Source organism: Anguilla rostrata, chromosome 6, assembly GCF_018555375.3.
Source record: "Anguilla rostrata isolate EN2019 chromosome 6, ASM1855537v3, whole genome shotgun sequence".
NCBI classification, from domain to species: domain Eukaryota; kingdom Metazoa; phylum Chordata; class Actinopteri; order Anguilliformes; family Anguillidae; genus Anguilla; species Anguilla rostrata.
Window position 1 is genome coordinate 6,209,281 of NC_057938.1, and position 26,920 is coordinate 6,236,200.

Below are 26,920 nucleotides of genomic sequence, written 5' to 3' on the forward strand. Positions count from 1 at the left end.
GGCAGGGGGGCTCCCGAACCCGCTCTCTCTCTCTCTCTCTCTCTCTCGCCCCGAGCGTGCTCGAGCGCACGGGGCAGGGGGGCTCCCGAACCCGCTCTCTCTCTCTCTCTCTCTCTCTCGCCCCGAGCGTGCTCCAGTGCACGGGGCAGGGGGGCTCCCGAACTCGCTCTTTCCCTCTCGCTCCAGCGCATGGGGCAGGGGGGCTCCAGAGCGGCCCCGCTGAGACGCAGTCACGAGGGGCCGATAATTAGCAGTGCACTCTGGGAAACGGCGCAACGAACACATCGGGGGCACCACCGCGGGTAGCTTATAGAACAGCACTCAGGCCACTGTGATGTTCACACCCCCCCCTCCCCAGTACCAATGTTAGTAAGGGTTAATTACCCCCCCCCACCCTTATGCAAACGAAAGATGCTGCAATATACAGTAAATAAGAGGACTTGTTTTGAAAATATAAGGATAAACATATTTCATAGCAGAACGTTAAAAAAATATAGCCTATATTGCAACACGTGAAAGCAGAAATCATTTCTGTGTGTCTACATACGTATATAGTGGTGTCTACATTGTTGCAATATCTTGCTAATTCATATGCATCTTATTTCAAAACATTTTCAGTATATCCCATTTCCATTTTAAGTGATGTGCAGAAGTACACCCACGTCAGTGGCATGTTCAGCATGGGGAAAGGCCTGTACTGCAGATCACCACCCCCCTCCAAGCAAGAGAGAAAGTAGCACTGCTTCACTGTACAGATGTTCTGTCAGCAGAAAATACTGTTAATAACTGTGGAGCTAAAATAGGTCAGATGCTGGACACTGGCACTCCTTCCTGAGCCCAGGGTCTCACAGTGCCCATCACACGAAGCAATTAGAAAAGGCAGGCTTGGCAGGCAGGCGGGCGAGTGGAAATAAGCCGAAAGTTCCACTGCCAGAGTCCAGAAAAAGAGTTTTAAACCATTCCAGATCTCTAGTAATTCTGTGCAGAAAAAAAAAAAAAATCGTACTTTTCACACCAGAAGAAATCCAAGAAATGCAGCCTCCTCACACATGCACGCATATACACGCACGCACGCACGCAGAGAACGAACATACGACGCGGAATTAAAAACACAATTCTCCAGCGTTGCACCGTGATTGGGGAATTCAAAATGCAAAATGGACGAAGACGTTCGGCTTCAGTGGGATGGCGGTCGGAGAACGGGCTGCAGATGCGAGGAGAGACGCGGTCCACGCTGCGTTGCGTAAGAGGCCCGGGCCGGCCCGGTGGGCGGCAGTGTAGTATAATGGCTAAGGAGTTGGTCTTGTAACCTAAAGGTCGCAGGTTCGATTCCCCGGTAAGACACTGCCGTTGTACCCTTGAGCAAGGTACTTAACCTGCATTGCTCCAGTATATATCCAGCTGTATAAACGGATACGATGTAAGTCGCTCTGGAAAAGTGCGTCTGCTAAAAATGCCTGTAATGTAATGGGTTTGGAGGTGGAGGTGTGAATACTGAACGGGCAGAGATAGCGACGCAGGCTCCTGGGCTGTGCAACACCACAGATGCTCTGTTCACACCCGCCACAATGTGCTTCTCTTCACGCGCGCAGAAACAAACGGACAGCCGCATCAGGCACTGTATATATACGGTACGCTTTCCTGCCGCGGAACAGCTTGTGCGCGATGGACCCGCCACGCCTACTCGCCCAAAAGACCCACCCAACCGAGAGAGAAACCCAGCGATGCTCCGAACCGGCGTCTGAGCCGCTCGAAACAACACAACGAAACTAATCTATCACAATTACCGGCTAGCATGCAGCCATTCACGCCCCTCGGTGAAATACGGTTTTGCCGAGATGAACGTTCTCGTGACGTCAATGCCACTTCAAGCACAGGCACTGTCAACACGGGGACGGGGAGCGCAAGATGTTGTATGTTGTCGGATGTTGTCGAATCTAAACACGAGCGTTTGGTGGGCAAAGCACGCAGGCTTATTTCTCTCCATCGCTTTGTAAATCCCTCTCAAGATGTGCACATGCAAGATATAAACCGTGAGATGATGTACACACAGCCCGTAAGTGGTGGGGAGTGCGGTGCATTATGTCATATGTTTATTTCATACAAGCTCATTGTGGATTATCCCTGACGCACATATATAAACAGTCACCCCCCCCTCCCCCCCATGAGCAGGCACACACACATCAAGTGTGAACAGAATGAAGAATTGTGGTCACAGCCTGGTTTTCGATGTCTTGGCTACATGTATTGTATTGATGTATGCGCTTTGTTTTGCGGTCAGTACATGCTGTGTGCGTGTGTGTGCGTGTGTGTGTGTCTACTCCTCACAGAATGGTCAGATCCTCATCGGACCGTCCTCTCCCACAGAGGGGACCAGTCAAGCCTGACATTAATGTTTTTTGGTGACCGTTCAACAATCAAACAGAGTTTCACCTCATCACAGCCTCATCAATCCGGATTAATGCAAATGCCAAACCGGGGAAAAAAAACTAAATGGCACCAACACAGAGCGAGCACAAGACCATTTCTCTTTCTTTCTACGGGGCTTCAGAAAGTTCCTGAAGAGGCCGGCCGGTCTTCGCTGTCTCTTGGAAAACAATCGCATTTGTTTTAATCTCCGTGGCTCAACGCGCCCCTACCGCCCCGAACAGTCTGACCGTTATTATAATCCATCTCCTCAGCTTTTTTCTGTCTCTCACACGCGTCGTGTGAGCGACACGCTGCTCCGACCGGAGCCTGGCGTAGCCGTTCCGCATCATCTCTCTCTCTCAGGCCCAGATGAGGAGAGGGAAAAAAAGAAAACGTTACAGTCAAGAGCTGAAGGAGAGAGTCAGCTCTGCCGTGAATGATGCATAATGAGGACCTCCTCCTCATTCTCCTCCTCCTCTTCCTCATTATCCCGTGATAACATGGTGGACAGCTGACCCAGAAAGCATTCAACGCACTGGGAGAAGCAGCCTGGGAAAAGCAGACGGAGATGGATGTTTTGGGGGGGGGGGGGGGGGGGCTTGGCGTGGGGTGGGGTCCTTAGTAGGGTGGGAGTGGGGATGGGGGGGGGTGTGCGGGGGGTCCATGATGCCATGGTGAGAAAAAAGGCTGGGGTTTCCCCACTGATCGATGGGTTCATGCGCATGAAGGGGGGGGTTGAAAAAACTCTAGGAAGCTACAGAAGAGAAGCCCGAATAAACGGAGAGGAAATGGGGAAAGACAGGTTAGGTCAGGACCCTATTTTTCCCATGACCTCCACTGACAGGCACCCAGCAGACCCCTTTCTCAAAGAACGGGATTGAAACTTGCCTGGCAGAAAACCCCCAAGGCTATGAAATAATGTGCAGTCAGAGGGCCCTGATTCTTTGAGTGAGACAGGCAATTCCTCAGCAACCCACACGGTGCTTCTAGCCAATAGAAAATAGCCCCCACACAATTTTGACCAATCAGCCTCTGACGTAAGACTTGGTGGGACGCTTGTTTCCATGCTTGTGGGTGCACCAAATTGTCCCCTATAACAGTGTGACTGGTCCAGCAGAGAAGACACCTTTTTTCTCTGAATTTCTGTGGTCAATTTGATGAAGATGCACAGCCTCCGTCTCCGTCTTTGTTGAATTTGGCTTAAACTCCGTCATCTGTGCAGACACAAGGGCCGTTCTCCCACTCACTTCCACTCCTCACACGCAACATTGCACATTTACAGTACGATGAAAGTGACTTCTGATCATTCGGCCATCTGCTAAGATTTTATTGTCATTTTATTTCAGGTTGTGGGTCTGCGATTGCTCCAAATAAAAAAAATATGCATGTGTTTTTATTCTATTCAGCTTCGATGATGCATCATTTCTTCCTGACCTTGGAGAAACGGTAAAACTACGCAGTAAACAGAATGGATCCCGCCTCACACAACAGATGATTCATTCACTTTGTTTGTCAAGGGGCTCCTTCAGAAATCCAGAGCATTAAAGTCCAATGTAAATGCAGAATTGCCTTCACCCGAATTCAATAAACTCACCTGACACCAAATTCCTGCTTTAAACCATCCAAGTGATGCAAACAGTTTCTGCCAATGGAAATGGACTGTTAAATTGCACTACTGAATACCACAGCCAAGCTTACCTGCTGACAGAAGTTTGCCTTTCAAACACAGAGCTAATGATGCACAGAAACAAACAGCAATAACAAATTTAGTGAAGTCAGCAAGTGCTTAAGAAACGGGTTTGCCCAATACCAGCATTTACAGTGCAAATTTGCATATGCAAGTTAGAGAAAAGTACATTCAATTCTGGCAGCAGCTCACTTGTAAATATTTTTAGAAATGATGAGCATCCTGTATTTTAATATTTAATATCTGGATTCACTCAACATTTGTATTCAACATCTGCAACTCACAGTGTAATGCAATTACAGTGTTCATTTCTTTTCTTCACAAATACAGTTCGGTGAGCTTAGATCTCCCCTAAAATAAACTTGCCAAACTGTGATTGTGAAGACAAAAAAACAAACACTTTTAAATTGAATTGTGAGTTACGGACAAAGTTAATGACAAACTATGATTGAATTAGGCCCTTATACAGAGGAGACAGAGACATCTCCCGACACCAAATGTAGAGAGAAACTGAAATCAGAGCAACAGCACGATCCTAACACCTACTCTGTGCCATAAAAAAACCTTTTTCCTCAGAATAAACGCACAGTGTGGAATGTGAGATAAAATGGCTCTGAAAGTAGTGAACGTCGTTCACAATGCACGAGTAAAGCTGCGTATGTGTTTCTCAGTAGAAATGAGCGAAAATGACGCCTGACTCATCACTGTGAAAGGGACGGTAAAGGTAAATGATGGCTATCGCAATGCGGCTCAGTGGCACATGAAAACATGCCCTCAAAGTATCAATCTTTCACTCTTTCCACGACTCATATGAGATGTCACTGCATTGAACAGCTCTCCCATGATGTCTCTTACAGTTTGCTTTAAAAAAAAACAAAAACAAACATACGAAGACCTCCAGCATCGTCGCAAAATTCACTGTATAGACACGCCATGGCTGCCAATGTGTACAACCCACAGTATGTAGCAGCTACAACACTGTACAGCCCACAGCCCAAAGCATGCAGCAGCTACAACACTGTACAGCCCACAGCCCAAAGCATGCAGCAGCTACAATTCTGTACAGCCCACAGCAGCTACAACACTGTACAGCCCACAGCCCAAAGCATGCAGAAGCTACAATACTGTACAGCCCACAGCATGCAGCAGCTACAACACTGTACAGCCCACAATATGCAGCAACTACAATACTGTACAGCCCACAACATGCAGCAGCTACAACACTGTACAGTCTACAGCATGCAGCAGCTACAGTACTGTACAGCCCACACCATGAAGCAGCTACAACAATGTACAGCCCACAGCATGCAGCAGCTACAACACTGTACAGCCCACAGCATGCAGCAGCTACAACACTGTACAGCCCACAGCATGCAGGAGCTATAACACTGTACAGCCCACAGCATGCAGCAGCTACAACACTGTACAGCCCACAGCATGCAGCAGCTACAACACTGTACAGCCCACAGCATGCAGCAGCTACAACACTGTACAGTCTACAGCATGAAGCAGCTACAGTACTGTACAGCCCACAGCATACAGCAGCTACAACACTGTACAGCCCACAGCAGCTACAACACTGTACAGCCCACAACATGCAGCAGCTACAGTACTGTACAGCCCACAGCATGCAGCAGCTATAACACTGTACAGTCTACAGCATGAAGCAGCTACAGTACTGTACAGTCTACAGCATGCAGGAGCTATAACACTGTAGAGCGCCCACAGCATGCAGCAGCTACAACACTGTACAGCCCACAGCATGCAGCAGCTACAACACTGTACAGCCCACAGCATGCAGCGTGCAGGAGCTATAACACTGTACAGCCCACAGCATGCAGGAGCTATAACACTGTACAGCCCACAGCATGCAGGAGCTATAACATTGTACGGCCCACAGCATGCAGCATGCAGGAGTTATAACACTGTACAGCCCACAGCATGTAGCATGCAGGAGCTATAACACTGTACAGCCCACAGCATGCAGGAGCTATAACACTGTACAGCCCACAGCATGCAGGAGCTATAACACTGTACGGCCCACAGCATGCAGCATGCAGGAGTTATAACACTGTACAGCCCACAGCATGCAGCATGCAGGAGCTATAACACTGTACAGCCCACAGCATGCAGGAGCTATAACACTGTACAGCCCACAGCATGCAGGAGCTATAACACTGTACAGCCCACAGCATGCAGCAGCTACAACACTGTACGGCCCACAGCATGCAGCATGCAGGAGTTATAACACTGTACAGCCCACAGCATGCAGCATGCAGGAGCTATAACACTGTACGGCCCACAGCATGCAGCATGCAGGAGCTATAACACTGTACAGCCCACAGCATGCAGCATGCAGGAGCTACAACACTGTACAGCCCACAGCATGCAGCATGCAGGAGCTACAACACTGTACAGCCCACAGCATGCAGCATGCAGGAGCTACAACACTGTACAGCCCACAGCATGCAGCATGCAGGAGCTACAACACTGTACAGCCCACAGCATGCAGCATGCAGGAGCTATAACACTGTACGGCCCACAGCATGCAGCATGCAGGAGCTATAACACTGTACAGCCTGCAGCATGCAGGAGCTATAACACTGTACAGCACACAGCATGCAGCATGCAGGAGCTATAACACTGTACAGCATGCAGCATGCAGGAGCTATAACACTGTACAGCCCACAGCATGCAGGAGCTATAACACTGTATAGCCCTTCTAGCGAGCGGCTGCAGCGCTCTGATTATGCACACCGCGCACGTATCGCTCGGATCACTGGTTTTACGCTCGCGTGGAGCACTCTGTAGACTTCCTTAATTAAGAGAAAGCTTCAGTCAAAAATTAAACATTGATGTGATGTGCAGCATCATGTACCTACATGCAATTTTAAACAAACTGCGTCTGTGTAGACACAGAACTTGTCTCTCCTCCAGATGATGACAAAAGCCAGCCAGCCTTACTGCTGGCTAACGGACGTATGAGAATACGTGACTACATAAAAACCCTTTTTTTCTGCAGACAGTTTAAACTTGAAATGACCAAGAATCATATTTTAAATTTAGTAGAGTTTAGGCATTTAGGAGACACTCTTTTCCCGAGCTTATTACACAGCTTGCATTCTTTAAATACAATCAATTTTTACAGCTGAATATTTACTGAAGCAATTCAGGTTAAGTACTTTGCTCAAGGGTACAACGGCAGCACCGCAGCTGGGAAAAAAGAACCAACAATCTCGGGGTTTCAAGCGCAGCTCCTCTATTCATAATCTACACTGCCGAATCAGGCTTAGAAACACCGAGAACCAGACCGATGCTAATTGTATCAACTTTTGATTCGTGCCGGGAAGTAATTTGATCATTTAGACGCGAATGCTGCGTTCAGGGATTTTCGGTCTTAAAAACAGAAACGCTGGCGGTTTCGTGACGCTGCACTCTCGCCCTCTAGACAAGCCCTGAGCTACGTCTCAGGTGCACAGCAGCCAAGCCAACGGCCATGACAAACGACCGGGGGAGATGGGGGATACGGGTTATGCGGGACGAAGAGTCGATACGAGAGGCTTTAAGAAGTTAAGCGCGGTATTGAGTCGAGCAGTTGCGATATCCGAACAGGCCACAGTCCGCAGATCACAATTTGCTCGCCGCTACACTCGTCCCCTCCTCCTCAGTATGAACGCATCACATGACCCCCCACTCACGAGCGAACGCTTCCAAAGCAAATGGAGTGCGAGGCAGGAGACACTGAACGGTCCCTCTCCGTGAAATTTATTGCCAAAATGCATCCTTGAAGATTCAATGGATTATTAGCTGCTTTATTACGGACACAAAGAAAGCATTCAGTTATAACCATGGAGACGGCATTTTGGAAACGACCATTATGTTGTTAGCCAGCTGCTGAGCTTTTGTACACAAGCTGAGTGCACAAATCACAGACATAGTTATTAACATGCAGCAAATGGAAACAACGTGCATTAAAAATGAATGTATATTGTCTTGGACATTTGTTAAATTTCAGTGGAATTTTAGTATGAGCAAATAATGTTCAAATTCTTTCACATAGAAAGAAATAATTAATTTTTCAGACAGAAAATTAATATTTCAATTTTAACACTTGTTGGTAGAGACACCTGCTGCAATTTTACATCTGCAATTTTGAAGTAACACCCTTGCATAATCATTAGCTCATACCATGTTAATATTCCAGACTATGAAAGCATTTTTAAAAGAATATTAAATCTGTTAACTCAAGCTGTGTTCCACTAAACCTTATTTTGCTAAACACTTGCTACTGAAGCTAATTACTGGAGTCCTGTGGTTACCGTAGCTAACCAGAGGTCATTGAAAACACCATTACAAGTTTGGCACTGTATTTGTAGCTATATGAATGTATGTCATCAATAACTTTTGCAGTATGAAAATATGAAATACCGTTACAGAAGCTAAATTAGATAATCACCCAAGACTCATCCAGGTCTGTTTGACTACGGGTAAATGCAGTTGAAGGAACACCTCATTGGAGGTTAATAAACCTCATATCACACATATAATTAGAAAGTAACCAGATGGCCAGCTGCGTATTCTGAACACTGAAAGCCTGTCACCCCTCCGCTGTCGCTAGCTAAAGCACTCCCATTCGACGCATATTCTGAGAAGTCGTTAAGGGGGCGCAACCAAGCCCAAACACAGCCTCTCAAACAGACGCCAGGAAGCACCGGATACTCCTTTTCACTCGCGGGAGCCTCCTGCTAAGGGAGGGCGGAAGGCGCTCGGGAGTAGACCATCTGGTTTAATCCGCAGTATCTGCGCTCCTACACTCAAACTCACATATAAACTGAACCCACCCTTATTCCATATCCAGACCTATACTTACCGACTGAGACCATACCATCAGTCAGCAGCTTTTAACGCGGTTACTGGGAAAAAACGCGACGGTGTGACCCCCCCCCCCCCCCGAAGCTACCCGAAGTGACCTCAGCTCCACTCCAGGAAGGCTGCAGTCCAGCAGGTTTTCCCACTTGAAAGCAATAACCGCCTCTCTCAGAACCGGGGGAGGGAAGCAATACAGGTTCAATCAAGACAATGACAAGCGAGACGGGGGTGAGGCTGAGTGGCCGGCTGGAAGGTAAGTCCAGGGAAAACCAGAGATCATCGAGGCCCGGGTTCGAGCTCGTCAGACCCAGAGCACGCTCTCACAGGGCCTCCGTTTCCAAAGGAGGGGTTCAGAAAATCTAAAAAAAGATTGTGGGTGAATGTCAGGACATGTTTGTGTGATAAAACGCTATCCAGCATAAATGAATGTCTGCCTTTATCTATATGGGTACAGCTTTATGAAGCTGTAGCAGCCTTTGGGTGAAGTAACGTATTTGTGTCAGAATCTGATGTGTTATCACTTGCTCCTGTTTTAGACTACTCAGCCTGATGGATTGGAGGAGTTTGAGTGCATTGTACTGACTACACTGCAAAACTCTTTTGAGTTTGCTTTTGTGTGCATGTGCATAAATGCATTCACGCAAGTATGTAATGCATGTATGTACGTGTACGTGTTCTTTGTGTGTGTGTGTGTGTGTGTGTGTGTGTGTGAGCATGTGTCCACGTACGTGGGTGTATGCTTGTATTTTCAAGAGCTGACTCAATCCTTAGAAATACCCGTGGAGCATCACAAAGAAAAGATGATGAAGCCTTTGACAATGAACACCTCAACAACAAACACACTGCCTTCACCTTGTCTGTGCAAAAAAAAACACAGCCATGCAGACACTGAAAATCTGCACATAAATACGCTTTCAGCGCTGGGTGGAACAACCAGTGGCCCCGTTGTGCTGGATTTGCCCTGCCCTTACCCCGAACGGGGACGCAAACTTGCTTACCCCAAGTAAGAGAACAGGAAGGGAGGGGGCCAGACGTGCCAGAGGTAACTGAAAGCTACAGGCCATCATCCAGAACTTAATAAACATCTCCTTGCACACGCAGGAGAGGCTGCCATCTTGCAGTCAGTCAGAAACTGCTGTCGCACCACACAGGCACTGCCCTCTCGGGCTAATCCTCAGGCTTACTTCCACAATTTCTGAATTCAATCTGTGTCAGCGTAAGAAAACCCTAATTGGGCCCGAATCAAAAGTCCCCTTCTTTTTTCTTTTCTCAGAAAAGAAATCAACATGGATCTATTCCTCTCGCACAGTGATTAATGCTCTTTCGACAGCCGGCCCGGCCCCGCCCGCCTTTGCCCCCTCTGATTGGCTTAAGCCAGAAATTCTGCAAATCTTTTTTGTGCCGTGGAGCGTTTAATTGCATTACACCCCTGGAATGGAGGGGGATCGGAATGATCAGCGCGGCGGCGCGATTTCAGGAGGGGCTGGCTCCTGAAACAAGGCTGCCTCAGGGCTGGCGGTCCCGCGGTCGCGTCGAACTCGACCGTTCCTTTTGCGGCCGTCCTGCCTGCAGGAGTCCCTCGAAAAGCCTCCCCGTTCGTTCCGATCGACCGGAGACCAAGCTGTGGGCTGGACAAAGAGGACTCTGCCAAGGCCGTGATCACCCACATTTCCACCCCCATTCGCCACCAATGCTGCTAATGCGGCACCCGACGGACAGAACATACTCTGGTGCTACCTGCTGGTGCATGAAAAAAGACAAAAAGTCTTACAAGACCATAAGAATTTCAGCCACTCTTAGAAAAATGGAAGTAAAAATACTTACGGTTCAAGAACAATATTACTTTCATCTGAATAGGTTTTGGTCTTTTTCCCCTTTTTCTCCCCAATTTTGAATGCCCAGGCTTATACACATTGCAATCTCTGCAGACTGGTCGGGAGAACGTAAACAAGCGCACAATCTCCTCCGAAGAGCATAATGTAGCCGTCTACTTCTTTTCACACCACAGCTCACAAGCCAAGCTCTCACAGACATGGGTCACTGCAGACACTTAAACCTGGGGCACCCAGTCGACCAGCGGGGGCCGCAAGAGAGCAATGAGAGGCAGACCCCAGATGACTCAGCAAGTCCTAATCCAGGGCAATGCTACCCACAATTAGGCATCACCCTGTGGGGCCACAGGTACAGTCGGCACGGGCACGGTTGGGTTTAAATCCCAGACTGCGGGGTCCATTCGTGCTCTAGAACAGTAGCTTAACAGGATGAGCCACCTCCCAGCTGCCACTGCAAAGATGTTTTTACCTCCAAGAGTGGCTCTCCAAGAGTGGTTGAAATTTCTCGCCGAGAGCGGCAAAAATTCCAACATCACAGCTCTGAGCTGCCGTGCTCCAGCAAGACCTGTGGGCTCAAAAGGAGCGAGAGGCAGGGCAGAAGGTTTTGGGGAGAGGGGGGTGGGGGGGGGGTGAGAGGGCCATGGGGGGGAGGGGGGGGGGTATAATGGCTGTCCGGACACTTGGGAGGAAAACACTTTGCCGCGATCCTTTCAAGTGAAGGCATACTTCCGCAACACCGTTCAGCCTCGGCAGACAGCCGGACGCAAACACGGTCTGGAGATAAGGGGGAGTCTCGCACTCGCCAGCCTGGAGATTAAACGCAAAGCGACCCGAAGAGCCGCCAGGTGTGGAAGGTGATAAACTAACAGGATGAGTGGGAGGGAGGGAGGGAGGAGGGAGGCGGAGGCGGCGGCGACGGCAGCGCGGTGCCCTTTTCCCACCCGCGCTAATTTGTTGCTCTTCACCTTGGGTCGCATCGAGTGATTTCTACAAAATGCCGGCTGATATTTTTTTCGCGTGCACGACTCCCAGAGGGGGCGGGCCGACGATTTGTTTCAAGAGAAGCATTAAATAAGGTCACCTGTGAGTCATTCCGTGTTATATATGCCTAGTAGGGGTGGGGGGGGTGGGGGGGGGAAGGAACACAGTCCACAAGTATCTGGGCAATCCAATCCAGACGAGGACGTTTCCGCGCCATGAAACGCAGCCTTGGGAACGCGTGCTGTGTACAGATTACACGGGGATCACAAGCTCGAATCCCAAAAGGGTCGCGTGTGTCTGCTGGTTTTGCACGCGTTCGATTGGCTAAAGAGTCCGCAAGCCTCGTCTGCAAGGGCCTTGAACTGGCTGCTGAATGAAAGGAAATGACAAAAAACCAGCAATGGCTGCAGCCCCTCCAGGACCGGAGTTTGAGACCCCTGGACTACGCCCAATGGAACGCTCCTACGCTCAACACTCTCACGACGACACGGGCATCCTTCCAGGGGGACTCGTCCGGTGTGTCAATAGACGACCCTCACACATCGACAAGTTCCCCACTTCATCGTGTAGTTTTTTTAAATAAGTCTTTATGTTTTGTTTTTTTTGGGGGGTTTTCCTTTATTTGATAGGACAGTGTAGAGAGACAGGAAGAATTAGGAGGAGAGAGAGGGAGAGACGTACAACAAAGGTCGGCGGTCGGATTCGAACCGCCGCCGACGTCGCGGCTCGCACTGAGCAATGTGGTTAGCGCTCTACGGGCTGCGCCACTAGAGGCCCGATCGTGTCGTTTTTTTGCCGTAATGGCGTGTGCGGCGGTTGACGCTAACCTCACGTGAGCGTGCGCTGCGTCGTTGGCGGCTGAGCTCCCGCGGGCTTAGCGGCGAGCCGCGGCGGCTTAGCGGTTTAGCGGTTTTACGGCTCCGGTTTGTTTTTACACGGCGCTCCCGCCATTTCCCCCGGCTCTCTCCCCGGGGGAGCGCCGAAGCGCCTGAAGGTCACGCCCCTAATGCCGCGCGGGTTGTTCCGAGACCCCCCCACCCCCCCCCCCCCTGGGGGGCCCCGGAGCCACATCAGTCAGGAGGAAGCGCCCGACTGTCACCGGAAAATATGCGCCTTCAGAGAGGTAGCCAGGCTGTTAAAAGTCGCCACTCGGAATCTAGATCCGCCTTCGCCAGCAAGACACTGGGGAGAGAGAGAACGCACTGGGGAAAGTGCTGAGGCTTTTTATTTTTCTTTCGGGAAAGGGTGGGGGGGGTGCAGGGGGGGGGGCTGGGACCGTAGGGAGATCTTTGGGCTTCACCTCACACCCCCCCCCCCCTTCCCCCCACGCACATCTCAGTTATTTCTGTGCGCAGGTTATTGGCTCGATGATTGTGTAGAGAGACGGCCTTCTCCCCCCCCAGCCCTAGGCGTCCAGTGAAAAAACCATGACAGGGAAAGAAAATAAAAGCGCTCATTCAATTATGTTTTTTTTTTCCAAGGATAAATCGGTCTACAGATATTGCCTTTTCCACAGAAAAAAAAACAAAAAAAACGCAGGGTTGGTGTTGAGTGGGAATTTTCCTTGGCACAGGGCAGCGCTGTTCTCCAACCCACAGACAGCAGGGTTCACCAACAAGGTCTCTGACACATCGGTACGGGAGTTCAAAACCCAGCCCAAGGGCTTCCCCAAAATATCTTAGCACCTCGCGGAAACTGGATGTCAGCACCGACGGAAAAAGGAAGGACAAAACAGAACATTCACATGCCCGCAAACCACCCCGCCAGCCCTGTTACCAAGGAACCGCGGCAGTTTGGCAACGCTCAAACCGAACCTAAAATAACCAGGGATCAAAAAACGGGAGTGATGATGAAGGCCGCCGTTACTGGCCCATTAGCGGCAGTTAGAGCGCGCTCGTCACGGGAAAAGAGTCAAAACAGGGTGGCGTTCTAAAAGCCCCCTGCCTCGGCAGCCCGACATCAAAGCCCCGGCGAGGGGCTGGAATCAGAGCGCGGCGCCCCCGAGCGGCGTAAACAAATTCCGCGGCCGGGGATTGTGGGCCTGAGTCAGCGTCCTCGCGCGAACTGCGACGCGTCACGGTGTGGGCTCCGCCCCCCTCCCCAGATTTGAGCCTAACGCGAGCCGGAAGAGACCCCTCACGTCGGCCGCAGCCGTCCGAGAGGAAGGAGTCCTGCCGAAATTGAGGGCCTGGGTGCGCTCGTGGACCCCACGGGGTGAGACGGGAGCGTCCGCTGCAGGGTCGAACTCCGACGGGGGGGGGGGGGGGGAAGTATTGCGCACGATGCGACCGCGGCGCTGCGGCGGCGTGCTAGCGCGTGAAAGTCACGCCGCATTCCGACGGCCTCCCACTCCCTTCCGAGCGCTGAGGCGGACTCCGGGATGTGAGGCTTCGATTGTTAAGGGGCCATATCAGATCTCGCTCACACTCCTGATCCGTCCCCCAGCTCCATCCCCCCCGGTGCGTTCCAGACCTTAAAGGGGGGGGGGTGCTATTCTCACCAAGACAGGGGTGTCCAGACAAACCGGAAAGCTCCCCAGTGTGTGTGAGAGATAACAAGGTGCAGGTGTGTCACCCACACACTTAAAACTTCTTGGGAAGCTAAAACAAAAAGCCATACCTCTCAACCCTGTCCTCTCACACGGCACCAAATTATATCCCACTGAGGACCAGTGACATGTGGAAAAAAAATTTAATGGCAAGCTGTTGCAAATGCGCAAGGCTCATGTACCATTCAGGCTCATATAATCATCTGTCCAAATAAACATTTTAATGAGCTTTCTTTTTTTTTAATAAACACAATTTGTACAAGCACAAAACTTAGATATTTCAAGGTTCAATAAGATAAGTAAGAATCTGTTATAATTGAGCATTGTAGCTATGTTTTTTTTTTTTTTGTTAGGTGATGGGCTTGTAATGTTACACTGGCAGATTGGATTTCCTGGTGTGGCGATGCAGTTCCACCCGTGAGTAAAGCACTTAAGCCTAAATTAGTTCGGTTGATATCGAGCTATATAAATGAATAATATGTCAAACGTGAGCTGGGTAATCACCCGTGAAGAATCCGTCTGCAGAGCCCGTAAATAATGTAGCCACCGCAATCATTTTTAATATATCGGTGACACATGACCTTTGGGTCTTGCTAATTGCTTTTTTTTTTAAGTTTCTTTTTTGTTCGTATTATGCACACAAATACAGATACAAACGCGGGGGAGGGGGGGTGCCAGGCGCACGGGTTTGTAAAGCACGTTTAATAAATCAAAGGCTCGCTAACGCTCCGTAAACGAGCGTAGCGACAGGACGGACCGGCCCTGTGAAACTCGGCCTCTTCCGCAGCTTCGGCGGCAGCGCACCGCTGGCTTCTGCGAGCACAGATTGTAAATGAACACCGGCCCGCCTCTTCAGGATTGTTTTTGAAGCCAAGTCTGCCAACAAAAGATTTTTTTTTTTCCTGTGGATTAAACTGACCTTTTTGGGTTGACTTAAAAAAAAAAAAAACTAAGTAAAAATCGTTTCCATCAGAGGGCATCCTGGGGCAGAGGGGTGTTGCCGCTGAACGCTGACCCGCTGGTGCGCCCCCCACCGAATTCGGACAAGGGCCACTCGACACACAGACGGAAGCCGAATTCGGGTCGAACGCCTTATAGTTTGCAACCATTCCACGTGAGAAACCACTCAGCTACAGCAACAGGGCTCGGGCGAACAGACCCCCTCCAAAAAAAAGAAAATAAATCAGCGGAACTCGTTGTTTGGGTGGCGAGGGCCCTGGGGAAATCTCAAAGCGTTTTGATGGATTGTGTCCATTACGGCTTTGATTCCGCAAAAAGTTTTGGTGTCGGCATCTTAATCAGCCCCCACCCCCCCGTTCAGATCAGGATCTGTTTCAGGGCGGGGAGGGGGACAGGAGAAATTTCTTCTAAAAAGAGGCACTTTTATCAAATAATGGTTTTGTCCCCAATCTCCATCTACACGACAATAAAAATCTCGACATCAAAATGGAAGAGAGGGGTTCAGGGCGGCACTTCCAATTCCCCGCCTCGTCGCGGCGACGTCGCTGGCGTTGACGGGGACGGCCGTTTTCCGGCGCGGGGAGAGCGAGGCCGGCGCGTATCACCGGGCGCGGGGGAGAGAGGAACGACATCGCGCTCGCCGCGGCTATTTATTATCGCCTGGAAACAGGCGTCGGGGAGTGGAGAAACACCCGCGCCCCATATCTCCCATCAGCCGCTCGAAAACCATACATTTTCACAGCTGGAATGAAGGGAGATTAGAGCCAGACCGTGGGGGGAGAGGAGAGGCGTGGGGATTTAGAGCTTCGGCGGGGGGGTGGCGGCTTGGGGTGGGGGGGGGGGGGACCAAAGGACAGGCGTGTTGTCTAGACAACGCTTTCCCAGGCTTGAGCCCCTCTGCTCCAGCGTAAACCGCTGGCGGCCCTCTCATCCTCCTCCTCCTCTCTCTCAGGCCGATCCCGCTTCTTTCAGAGCGACGCGCTCACGGATCTCGCTTCCTGAAGCATCCGGGTGACCCAGCTGGATGAACCTGGATGTGTAGCGCTACCCTTTTGTAAGCACACAGGTTCAAAATTTAAATTCTACTTTTTAAACAGACCTTTTCCTTATTTGGTTGAGGACCTGAGCGTGTGCAGCCAGGACAGGCAGAAAGCCGGACTGAGAGGTCGCTCACGAGCGATGAGGAGGGGCCACACCTCCGTTCGGCTGAAACGCTCCGCCCGTCCCACCCCGGCAGCCTTAGTTCCCCCCGTCCTAAGCAGGAATGCCGACCCCAACTTGACCTTTTTCAGTTGCGTGGCTGTGAACATGGGCGACATTGGTCAACCTCTCCTCTACTCACTAGCCTCCCAGGCTACTCACCCAGCCCCAGCCCCCCTCTATGTTTCTGTTACACCTGGCGCGTGTTCTTACTCCTCGCTTTTTAACTTAGAGGCAGTAAAAACAAGGGACAGGGCATCTCTTTCCCCTGGGGTGTGTGTGATTCCTTAACCGGGGAGGAGCCAGCCGCAGGTGCATTCTGGGACGGGGCCTTACCTGTTGTATATGTCGTCGTCCTCCCCTCCCCAGCCCCAGTACTCGTTGGGGAAGCCGTTGATTTTCAGGAACTGTTTTTTGCTCAGTCCGGAGACCCCTCCGAAATACCCGGCGTAGGGCAGCCTGTGTGGACAAAAAAACGCAGAGCTGAAGCCGCTTGAAGCGCCTCGGCCAAATCACTCAGTAAAACCCTGCCGGAATCCGGGCGCAGGATCCCCGCGGACATTCATTCATAAATTACAGATGACACATCCGCCGCCGCCGCCGCCCGCTGTGGAAGCGGCGAAGGAGCCCCGGCGTTTCCCAGTCATCCCCGCAAACGTAAAATAAATAAACGCTACTTGCAAACTGTACATTTGCAAAGTGTGAATTAGTGGGCCGGACAAACGTTTCATTTGATTGCAGCCCATACACTTTTAAATCTTAGCGGATGCACAACATATAATTATTATGCCATGAAGAGTGCAGGCAGGCAGGCACAGGCAGGCAGGCACACACACACACACACACAGAGGCTCATTTTATCTAGTCATATTTCTCTCCAAAAACATAACCGCGACGGGGAGCCGGACGTTTATCCCACGCTGCTAAACTGCGTATCTCACTGCGGCCAACGACCGACGACAGAGGATCAAACCCGTCGAAAGCCAGAGCGGCAATCTGTCCACGGAGAGAACATTCTGGAAGGCACACGGAGCGCAGGCCTGTCCGCCATACCGCGCGCAGCCAGCGCTAAGAGCACGGGCTTCGTGTCGTGGCCTCGGCCCCACTCGAACCGGACCGCCGGCCCGCGTCCTTCCTGTCGTGTCACAGAACGCGTGCCAGAAAGCCACAGAGCGCTGGATGACATTTCCGCGCGTCCAGCCCATATTCAGATAGCAAATCAAGGCTAATGTGCCCGCCGCCGGCGCGTCCGTCTGAAAGAGATCATTTATCAATATTACGATCTTCCCCGGCTCTGCGGATGACTGGTGCGCCGCGCGAGTGGCTGTGCCACTGCTCCGCCATGCCATGGCAACGGGGCGACCGGAACGTGACCCGCGGCAGCCCCCCCCCCGCCTGGGCGGAGCCGGAGCCACTCGCGCATCACTTCCTGTCTGACGCCATTCTGCTCTGCTCCCGCCCCTCACCTCCCCACCTCTGGCCCCCGACTCAGAAAATCTGAGGAAAGAGCCGAACCTGATAGGAGGCGAAGAACGGGAGAGGAGGCGCAGAACAGGAGAAGGGACCCAGAGCTGGTAAGGAGGTGCAGAACAGGAGAGGAGGTGAACAACACGGGAGGGATTTCTAAATAAGACAGGAGGTGCATAATGGCACAAGAGGTGCAGAATGCCAAAGCAAGTTCAGAAAAAGGGAGGAGTTGAGGACCACTGGGTGGGAGAACACCAGTGAGGACAGGTCTTCTGTAGGCGGGGCTTAAGAACATCACTGCAGGCTCTAGGCTTCTCTGGAGGCGGGGCTTAATAACAATACTACAGGCTCTAGGCTTCTCTGGAGGAGGGGCTTAAGAACATCACTGCAGGCTCTAGGCTTCTCTGGAGGCGGGGCTTAAGAACATCACTGCAGGCTCTAGACTTCTCTGGAGGAGGGGCTTAAGAACATCACTGCAGGCTCTAGGCTTCTCTGGAGGCGGGGCTTAAGAACATCACTGCAGGCTCTCGGCTTCTCTGGAGGCAGGGCTTAATAACAATACTACAGGCTCTAGGATTCTCTCCATCCCATTCTCCCAAGACAGCACTTAGAAAATGTAAACTCAGGCATCTCTCTCCCTCCCCTACTTTTCTCTCTGTCTCTCTCTCTCTCCCTCCCCTTCCCTATGCTCTAAGTGACCATCTGCCATCTTTCCCCACTCATTTAAATTCAATCAAAACTGTTTTTGACATTAAATGAACCATGAGAAAGTGAAGATGTCTGGAAGCTGTCTGTGATGCTTGGATTTCAATGCCCAATAGTAAGAAAACAGGCAGAGTTATAAGTCGACAAAAATAACCATCTATCTGTCTATTTCTATCCAAGGGAGCCCTTTATAAAGATGCACAAAAATGCGGTAGAAAATGAATAACACAATTACAGAGATATATCATAATTTTCTCACATTCAGAAAATATTGTATTTAATTAACGATTCAATGGAAGCAAGCAAAATAACCATCGTTTTTTATTTTAAACTATCAAAGTAAATTGGGTTCCCCAAAAATAATTGGGTTCACAATTGGCTCCCCTGTGATTAGTGGGCTCCCCTGGCAAGGATCGTGGCTCTGAAACTTTTCCAATAATGACTGATAAGGCTGGGGAGCACGTTTGGAGGGACTGTGACTGAAACCATACCCCCACACAGAGCCTTTCAGTATCCTCAGGCCTGCCCGCTTTAATTAAGACCACAGGTTTCGATCTACGTTTTTACTTTTTTAAAAACTTTATTTAACCAGAAATACCCCCATTGAGATCGAAATCTCTTTTGCAAGGAGAGCCCTGACATGAAACAGAACGCCACCCAACAAAACAGCTGACAAACCGAGGTACAAATATCAAATGGGGAATGAGACAGTAGTATAACAGTAATTAAAGAGCACACCAGAGGTTAAAAGCAGTAGCATACTTAAGTTGCAGTCATGAATTGCATGTCTAAAATCAGCAGTTGAAATTAATTTAGCCTTTAAGTTTTCTTTGTGGAATAACGGGAGCCCAGCTTTCCAAATCTCGTAGAGGGACTTTAAGAAGTATCGCACCCCTAGAGCAGAGGTGATAATTATGTGAATTTCTGTTAGCTTAGGTAGGAAGTAGACCAATTATTGTTTTATAGAGGAATCTATGCCCATGTAAAATATATCCATACACGACCATATACCCTAAACTATAGTGTGCATGGAACAGCAGAAAAAAAGTTTAAGATACCACCCAAGGAAAAATAGCAAAAATTCTGGAAACTGATAACAGAAAAAAAATAATTGAGGAAAAAAGTGTAGACATTCATGAAAATTTGAAAGAATCTCCTATAATCCTGTAGTTTAATTGCTTTAAATCGACTTTAAAAAAATGCAATCTCCTTCAGAAGTCTGTAAATGTATTCAGTTTTACAACATTATGATGTATATTTAGAAATGTTTTATCATTCCCATGCATTATGTATTATGGCAACATTTGCCTATGACACCATCTCCTAGTCCTGGGCCCTGAAGGGGAATTGGAGAGAGAGAGAGGGGGGGGGGGAGGGAGGGAGGGAGGGAGAGAAAGAGAGAGAGTAAAAGCAAGAGAGAAAAAGCCAGAGCGAGAGAAAGAAAAAAGAGAGAGAGGGAGAGTAGTTTTTACTTTTTAATGCACAGCTATATCCCGCTCTGTCCTGCTGGGTGCCCAGAGCTGGCGGTTGGTGAAATGGGTGGCTGCCAGGAGCCCGCTCCAGGCCACTGTGTGCAAGTCAGCGTGCAACGCGCTCATCACTGGAACAGGCAGCGGCTCGGCGTTAAAAGACAACAACCGTAAACAAACAAGCCCATCTGCTCGAGCCACTGTCTCCACGGAAACGGGCCACCGGGAGGAGGCTGGTGAGATGCCCCCGAGCAGGCGCCGAGGAGACCCTCGTGTTCCCAAAAATAAAAATAAAAAAAACACCCCGCCTTCCCAGAGCTCCCTGGTTCTTCCGCACATACCCCCCCCGTCTTTAGGAGAGGAGGGAAAACCTGATCTGAGTCACGAGTGATCAAGGAAACTGGCCATCACCCGCAGCTGCGATATTGCTTTTCTGGTTATTGTTCTGTGATTGGCCACTGGGGAAGAGGCTGTGTGCTTTTCAGGAGCCACTGCTTTATGCAGCCTGTAATTTGGTCCTCCGGCAGTGTAGATGGTGGCAGTCTACAGCCCCCACATGAAAACGCCAGTGGACCTATCGTTAATGACCACCCGTTGTGGTAATTTCCCAATCAGTCAGTTAATTTTTAATTGTTCACCAGAAGTAAGAGTGTGATTTGTCCATTGCTTTCATTATCGAGAGAAAATTAATGCTAAATCATAAATGCCCAATGACTCAGTGATATATAATAAAATGCCATTCTTTATAATAGAATAACTTTGAAATTGTGATACAACAATATTGTCAGTTAAATCCTTTAAGTACCCTCTAAACAATTAATCAAGAAAACAGCTGAAACAATGTAAACAAATTTAAAACCCCATTTTATTCCCCATTTACAACGTCCATGGATTTCAATCATTCCCAGTGTCTCTTAATATTTATCATTCAGCTGCAACTATAATAAAGATAATTATATAGCAACATTTTAATAAGGGGCTTTTCGTAAAGCTGCAAGTGTTACATTGTAAAAACAAAATACAGAGCATTGTACTGTGTCCTTTTGTTAACTGCTGTTAGGATCCAGACAGGCAGTTTGTGAAGATTTAATGACATTAATCTGCATGCACTGCATTATATGCTGCACACTTGTTAAAAGAAGTTGAGATGCTATCTTTTTCTTTTCAATTGCCAGAATTCTTCAGTCACTATAATTCAGTTACCATGGCAATTTGTCAATTTGCACCAAAATTATTACAAATGGCCTTTATTCACAAAAATAACCACCACGTAATTATAGCCAATTACTGGAGACTTTCAGCTGAATTGCAGTCAGGAAAGCAGTTTTAGCAAAAGATTAACATAACATCTTTCCCACTAGTCCCTTGTCTAAATGCACTGTCACAGGTAGACCCAGAGCGACTCACAGAATGCACACAAAAGGTTTAGACAACAAAGAGTTGGTCATTAGTCATAAGGTCAATAGGTCACAACCAGCAGCAGCCATTTGCCTTGGTCTACTTACATGAAAGGGGTTATCATTTTCCCACAAATATGCTTGTTTTTTTATCCACTCTGTTGACAGAGCACTCTAAAGTGTCCTGAGACATCTTGAATGCGAAGTGTGCGAAAATAAAAATAAAACAAAACAAGCGTTCCAAATAAAAGTTGATCGACCGAACCGATCAATTGCAAGTAAATGTATGCCGTTTAAAAAAAAACAAAACAAAAACAAAACAAAGGTAGTAAATGGAGTAAATGGCAGGTTTCTCCTGTCTCTTGTCTCCGCTCGGTGCTTTTACAGGCACGCGCTGCCTCGGCAAGCAGAGGGTGATAATTAGAAAGTGCCGGCGCAGGTGTAAAGAAGCAGAGGCAAGGGGCCTCTGGCCTCGGCACCGCCCGAGCGTAGCGACGGGGGGGGGGCGTTTCGGGGTCAAACCCAGGGCCGGCCCTAGGATTTTGGTGGCCCTAAGCAAATCTGTCCTGGGGGGGGGGATAGATTCTGTTGAGCGGGGGGGTGCCATTCTGTTTAAAATTTATACCGCTAGTTCCGTGAAAGGGGATGAATAACGTAGTTGCGAAAATAGCGTTATTTACCTTATATAAATATTGGATCGTGTGCCAGACGCGCGGCGTCATCTCTCACTTCCTTCGATAAGAGGCGACGACGTGTCAGGGGTGCGCTAGCCCTCTGGGCCGAAGCGACAGAGACGGGCCGAGCGCTGCAGAGGAAATGGAACATTTTCGGGGGGGGAAGGCCACCGGACGACCGTGACGACTTCCAGCGCTACCGTACGCCGGTGACTCTGAAATAACTTTGATTCTCACAACCGCCGCTTTAAAATCATCTGGAGCACCACAGCTGAGTAACGGGAGGAATGAATCCCCTCACATAAAGCGCTTCACACGAGATGTACTATGACGGACAATTTTAAAACACTTCAGTTTTATCATCACGCGTTGGTTGTGTGACTGAATGTTTCACAAAGCTGATGCACTGGGCATTTATATTCTTCATTAATCATATGCGGGTTGTTCAGTCTTCTGTTCAGGGTAATGAAATGCTACCCCCACCTCTCGCACACTCCTATTGCTGAACGTGGTGGCTATCACTGGTCCTGCAGAGTCACAGATTCTGATGGGTTCTTTTCAGGAATTCGTTTAGAAAATGGGTTAAATCAGCTGCTTTAACCGAAAAACACTTAAAGACCCTATGCAATCACTGCAATCAAAAAAATGCCATTTTGATGAAATTCACTCCTGATTAGGAGCTCGCTAACTGAATAAAATGTGATTTGCCATGTTGCTATTTTTGTGCCAGTGACATGGTCCCCAAAAGAAAAACACAAAATTCTCCTGTGATGGGCAATGTAAGGACATTCTAGACAAACAAATTAATTTAAAATCTAAAGTTCTCAACTGAATAAAATAGGCTTAATATCTTTTAATATTTAGGCTTAATATAATTTTTAATCTTTTTTTCTTGTTGATTTCTTTGGTTCTTCATCCGCAACTATCAAATACGTTTTTTGATTAAGATGAAAGCAAGATTCTGAGTAACAAAATCCAGCAGTACCCTGCAGTTATATTCTCCTGTCCGCCCACCCCCTGCCCCACACCCCCCCCCCCCCCCCCTCCCTCTCCCTCGTCAACTGCCTTGGAGAGCGGAGGAGTTACCTGAAGCCGAACTTGTCCATGGCGATGGCGAAGTGGCGGGGCTGGTCGTAGCAGTGGTAGAGGTTGCGGTCGTCCATGGGGATGAGGTCCACGTCGCTGAAGATGAAGCAGTCGTACGCGGCGTCCTTCAGCGCCTCCGTGTAGCCGATGTTCAGCAGCTTGGCCCTGTTGAAGGTGTCCTCTCCCAGCTGGAACGCAACGAAGCGGGCGCGGGTGAGTCTCAGAGCGGCCTCCTCCTCCTCCTCCTCCCCTGCCAGCCAGCCCCGGCCAGGCCCGGAGAGTACAAAGGCTTTCAGCCACATCACAAACACCGCCAGCGTCAGGGTGTGCGGTAAACACAACAAAATTCAGTTAGTTATTCATGAAGACCGGCGCATAGGGATTTATTATTGCTGTTTGTTTACCGCATGCTCTTTTATGTACTCACGCACTGTAGTTTAGTTAGACTCACATGCTTTTGTTTCAAAGTTTTCTCATAATATCAATTCAAGCAGATGGACATTTCTGGTTAACTATCTTGCTCCAAGGTACAATGACATAGACCGCATTGAATCTTTGTACTAGGTCTCTACCATCCCTTCCACGTGTCAAGTTTAGTGGAAAAATATTTACCATATATATCTTATATATATTTATTTAACCAGGTAAGTCAAGTGAGATCCCAAGTCTTATTTGCAAGGAATCAAGGTGGATAGGGAATGCTAGGGAATGTTTAGCCAGTTATCTAGTGGAAAGGATTAAGTGGCCTAGGCCCAGACAGCCAAGAGTACCTTTCAAAATGATAATATGATTTTATGGAAACACTGCACACTCAGAATCCAGTATTTACAGTCTGATCCCATTCATTGCATAGGTTTCACTGCCCATGCGAATGCTTTTCGCGTGTTTTTAACGCACAAGGATTTCTGCAACAGTATATCAGGTGAAGTATTTTACGCTGATTTGAACCATAATCCAGTGTTACCAATAATCCTGTGTAATCCAGTATTACCTGAGGTCTGATCCGGTAATCTCTTTGTGAAAAAGTGTTGCAAATCCAATGAAGTATCCAACACATACGCATCATTTGTTTATTTCCTAATTCGATCCTTTAGGGCGATTTGCTATGTGTCCAGTTTAACGTCATACATTTCCTGTAACCCAGCTGTACAGCTGACTTTTAATTGGGTAAAGAACAACACGAGGATCATGCAATTCACTGATTGGTTGATGAATGCTTGGTCCAACACAACTGCATGACATCACTTTTTAAGGTCATATTCAAACTCCCTGAGGAACTACCAGAGATGCATTTACTTCCTCTTCTTAGAGGGAGAAAATACAAAACTACAGAATGCAAGAAACATCATCCCACATTGACCACACATGAGACCTAGCAAAGCAACTGACTGAAAAATTCAACTCACGTACTTGTTTTTTTGAAAGTGCCCGCCAAGTTGAAATGAACAAGCACTTTCTGAAGTACTCCATTTCAGAAGGTTTCAAAGCACGCTCCCTAATTAGGCAACGTGGATTAACTTGCTTTGATGCAGCTGCTGCTTTCAATCAATATTTATACTCATTCTCATCTTCTTTAAGGCACAAGAAAGGGGAACCTCAATATGTAGTTTTATTAGAAAACAAAGAAAGAAGAAAAAAAACATAAGGTAAGCCAATATATTAAAAAAGTGAAATAGCTTTTTTTCCTAGAGTTCCCCTTTCATTAAACATCACTGGCCTCATTCTGATTCTTCTAATAAGACACATCTCCCACTAATTGAAGCATCTCTAGCAAATGGAACGGTGCAATCACAGAGTTCTGAGAAAACCCCAGATCCGTAATATGGATAAGCAGGCAGAATGGAAAGGCTGAGGTTGGAACCTGAGGACGGAACTAAGAGAGTAATCAAAGAGTGAGGATGGTGCTCCTAGATATTGCCTTGCCATTCAGCATTAGCAGTGTTCAGAATGCAGGCCTATGCTTGATTCTAATGGTTTCCCCAGTCCAATCCCCCCATCCCGCCCCCACCAAAAAAAAAAAAAAACAATTTTCCTCTAAACAGATGTGTATCCGTTCCCTCTCATTAATGTCATCAGGAACAACAGCCCATCTGGCAGACGTAGAATGACTGCTCACTTTTCTTCTCTCCAAATTACAATGACACGCACGAATGACATGACAACAGGCCCAGAGCCTACATATTCATGACATTCGTAAGACAGGATGGAACTGAGGAGGCAGTAATCTATTACAACAGCCAAATTGGAAAAAATATTCCAGACGCTTTTTCATGAAAAAAAATACTGCCAACAAAGCTCTTTCAAATACAAAAAAAAAAAAAACAACTAAAAATCCAAGAAAATATACACCATTCTTACAGGATAAAAGCACCGTAGTTGAAGCTGGTTAGGGTATGCATATCTTACTCTGAAGTAGACTCATTTTTATTTCAGCTCTTGAAATACAATTGCTTCAACTATTCACTGTGTGAGTAAACCACACTTGCGTACTGAAAACAGGTACAAACCCTCTTGACAACAGGAAGTGATGTCACACATATACTACTTCCTGCTGGGCCATTTTAGACCCAGAATGTGTAAAATAATTCATTTTGTCATGCTGTCTAATATTCATGGCTATGGTTTTTTATGCAAGTAGAATCCATTTAGACAGTAAAAAGTTTTTGCCAAATGCCAAACGTGATCTCGTCAAATGTAACATATCGATTGCCATTTAAGTGCATTCTTTAAGAAAAAACAAGCGCACTAAGAAAACCGCTTCTGGTCTCGGCAAACCTCTAATGAATTCAGCAGACAGAGGTTAAAGCAACTGTAACGCATTCCCAGACTGGTATGACCGTAGTCATGGCATTAATCAGACCCTGGATATTCTCAATTTAAAGCTCAGTTCAGACCAAAGACTCACGACTCAATGAAATCCTTTCAGAACGCTCCAGAAAGGGGTTGCAGCAGTGTGACCTCCCCGTCTCAGAACAACGTCGGATGCCGGCACCTGCTGTTGCAGGTGACTCACCTCGCAGGTGGCGAGTTTTAGAGTCACCAGCTTCAGCTCGTCGTGTCGAGAATCTTCCGGTCTCAGCTGGGCTTTGGACTGCAAGAAAAGCCTCAGGAAGGGCAGAACTGCAGGTGATGAAATACGGCCTCTCACGCCGGTGCTGCGAGAGCTGAGAGAGCGGCTCAGTCCCCGCCGATCAGCTCCTGCAGGCGAAACAGGGGCCCGTCCCTCCTCCAACACCTGCCCCGCGCGGGGCGATTAACCCCATTATTCTTATCTGATCATCACCGTGATAATTAATCAAAGCCCCCCCCCCGCCCCTGTGCCATTCAATTTACCCGGCTGACCCCCAGAGGTGGCGGCTGCCGGACGGTTGCCACGGAGATGGATTATGGCCGCCACTCATCCTGAGCGATGGCGCTCAGAGTTGTCGGCGGTGTCCAGGGGGTTTATCGGGCCTCGGCAGGCCGACCTTATCAGCCGCGGCCGGCATCGATGCCAGAGCCGGGGAGGCCGGCCAATGAGAACTGCAACGGACGCCTGCCCATCAATCTCACCGCGCGAGCGCCTGCGCTAGCACGAGCGCTCAGAGGGAGTACTGTGTGTTAGGGTGTGTGTGTGTGTGTGTGTTGAGTGTGCGT

General features: G+C 48.7%; 1 protein-coding gene across 2 annotated transcripts in view; it reads right to left on the reverse strand.

Moving 5' to 3' along the window:
• The window catches only part of b4galt2 (UDP-Gal:betaGlcNAc beta 1,4- galactosyltransferase, polypeptide 2), a 125,494-nt gene that overhangs the window by 10,906 nt on the left and 87,668 nt on the right, over positions 1-26,920 (reverse strand). For both annotated transcript variants that reach the window (XM_064341742.1, XM_064341741.1), the window contains exons 4-5: positions 23,285-23,472; positions 16,823-16,945 (exon numbers count right to left, since the gene is read on the reverse strand). In XM_064341742.1, the coding sequence (XP_064197812.1) occupies positions 16,823-16,945; positions 23,285-23,472 (311 nt within the window). The remainder of the gene's footprint in view (positions 1-16,822; positions 16,946-23,284; positions 23,473-26,920) is intronic.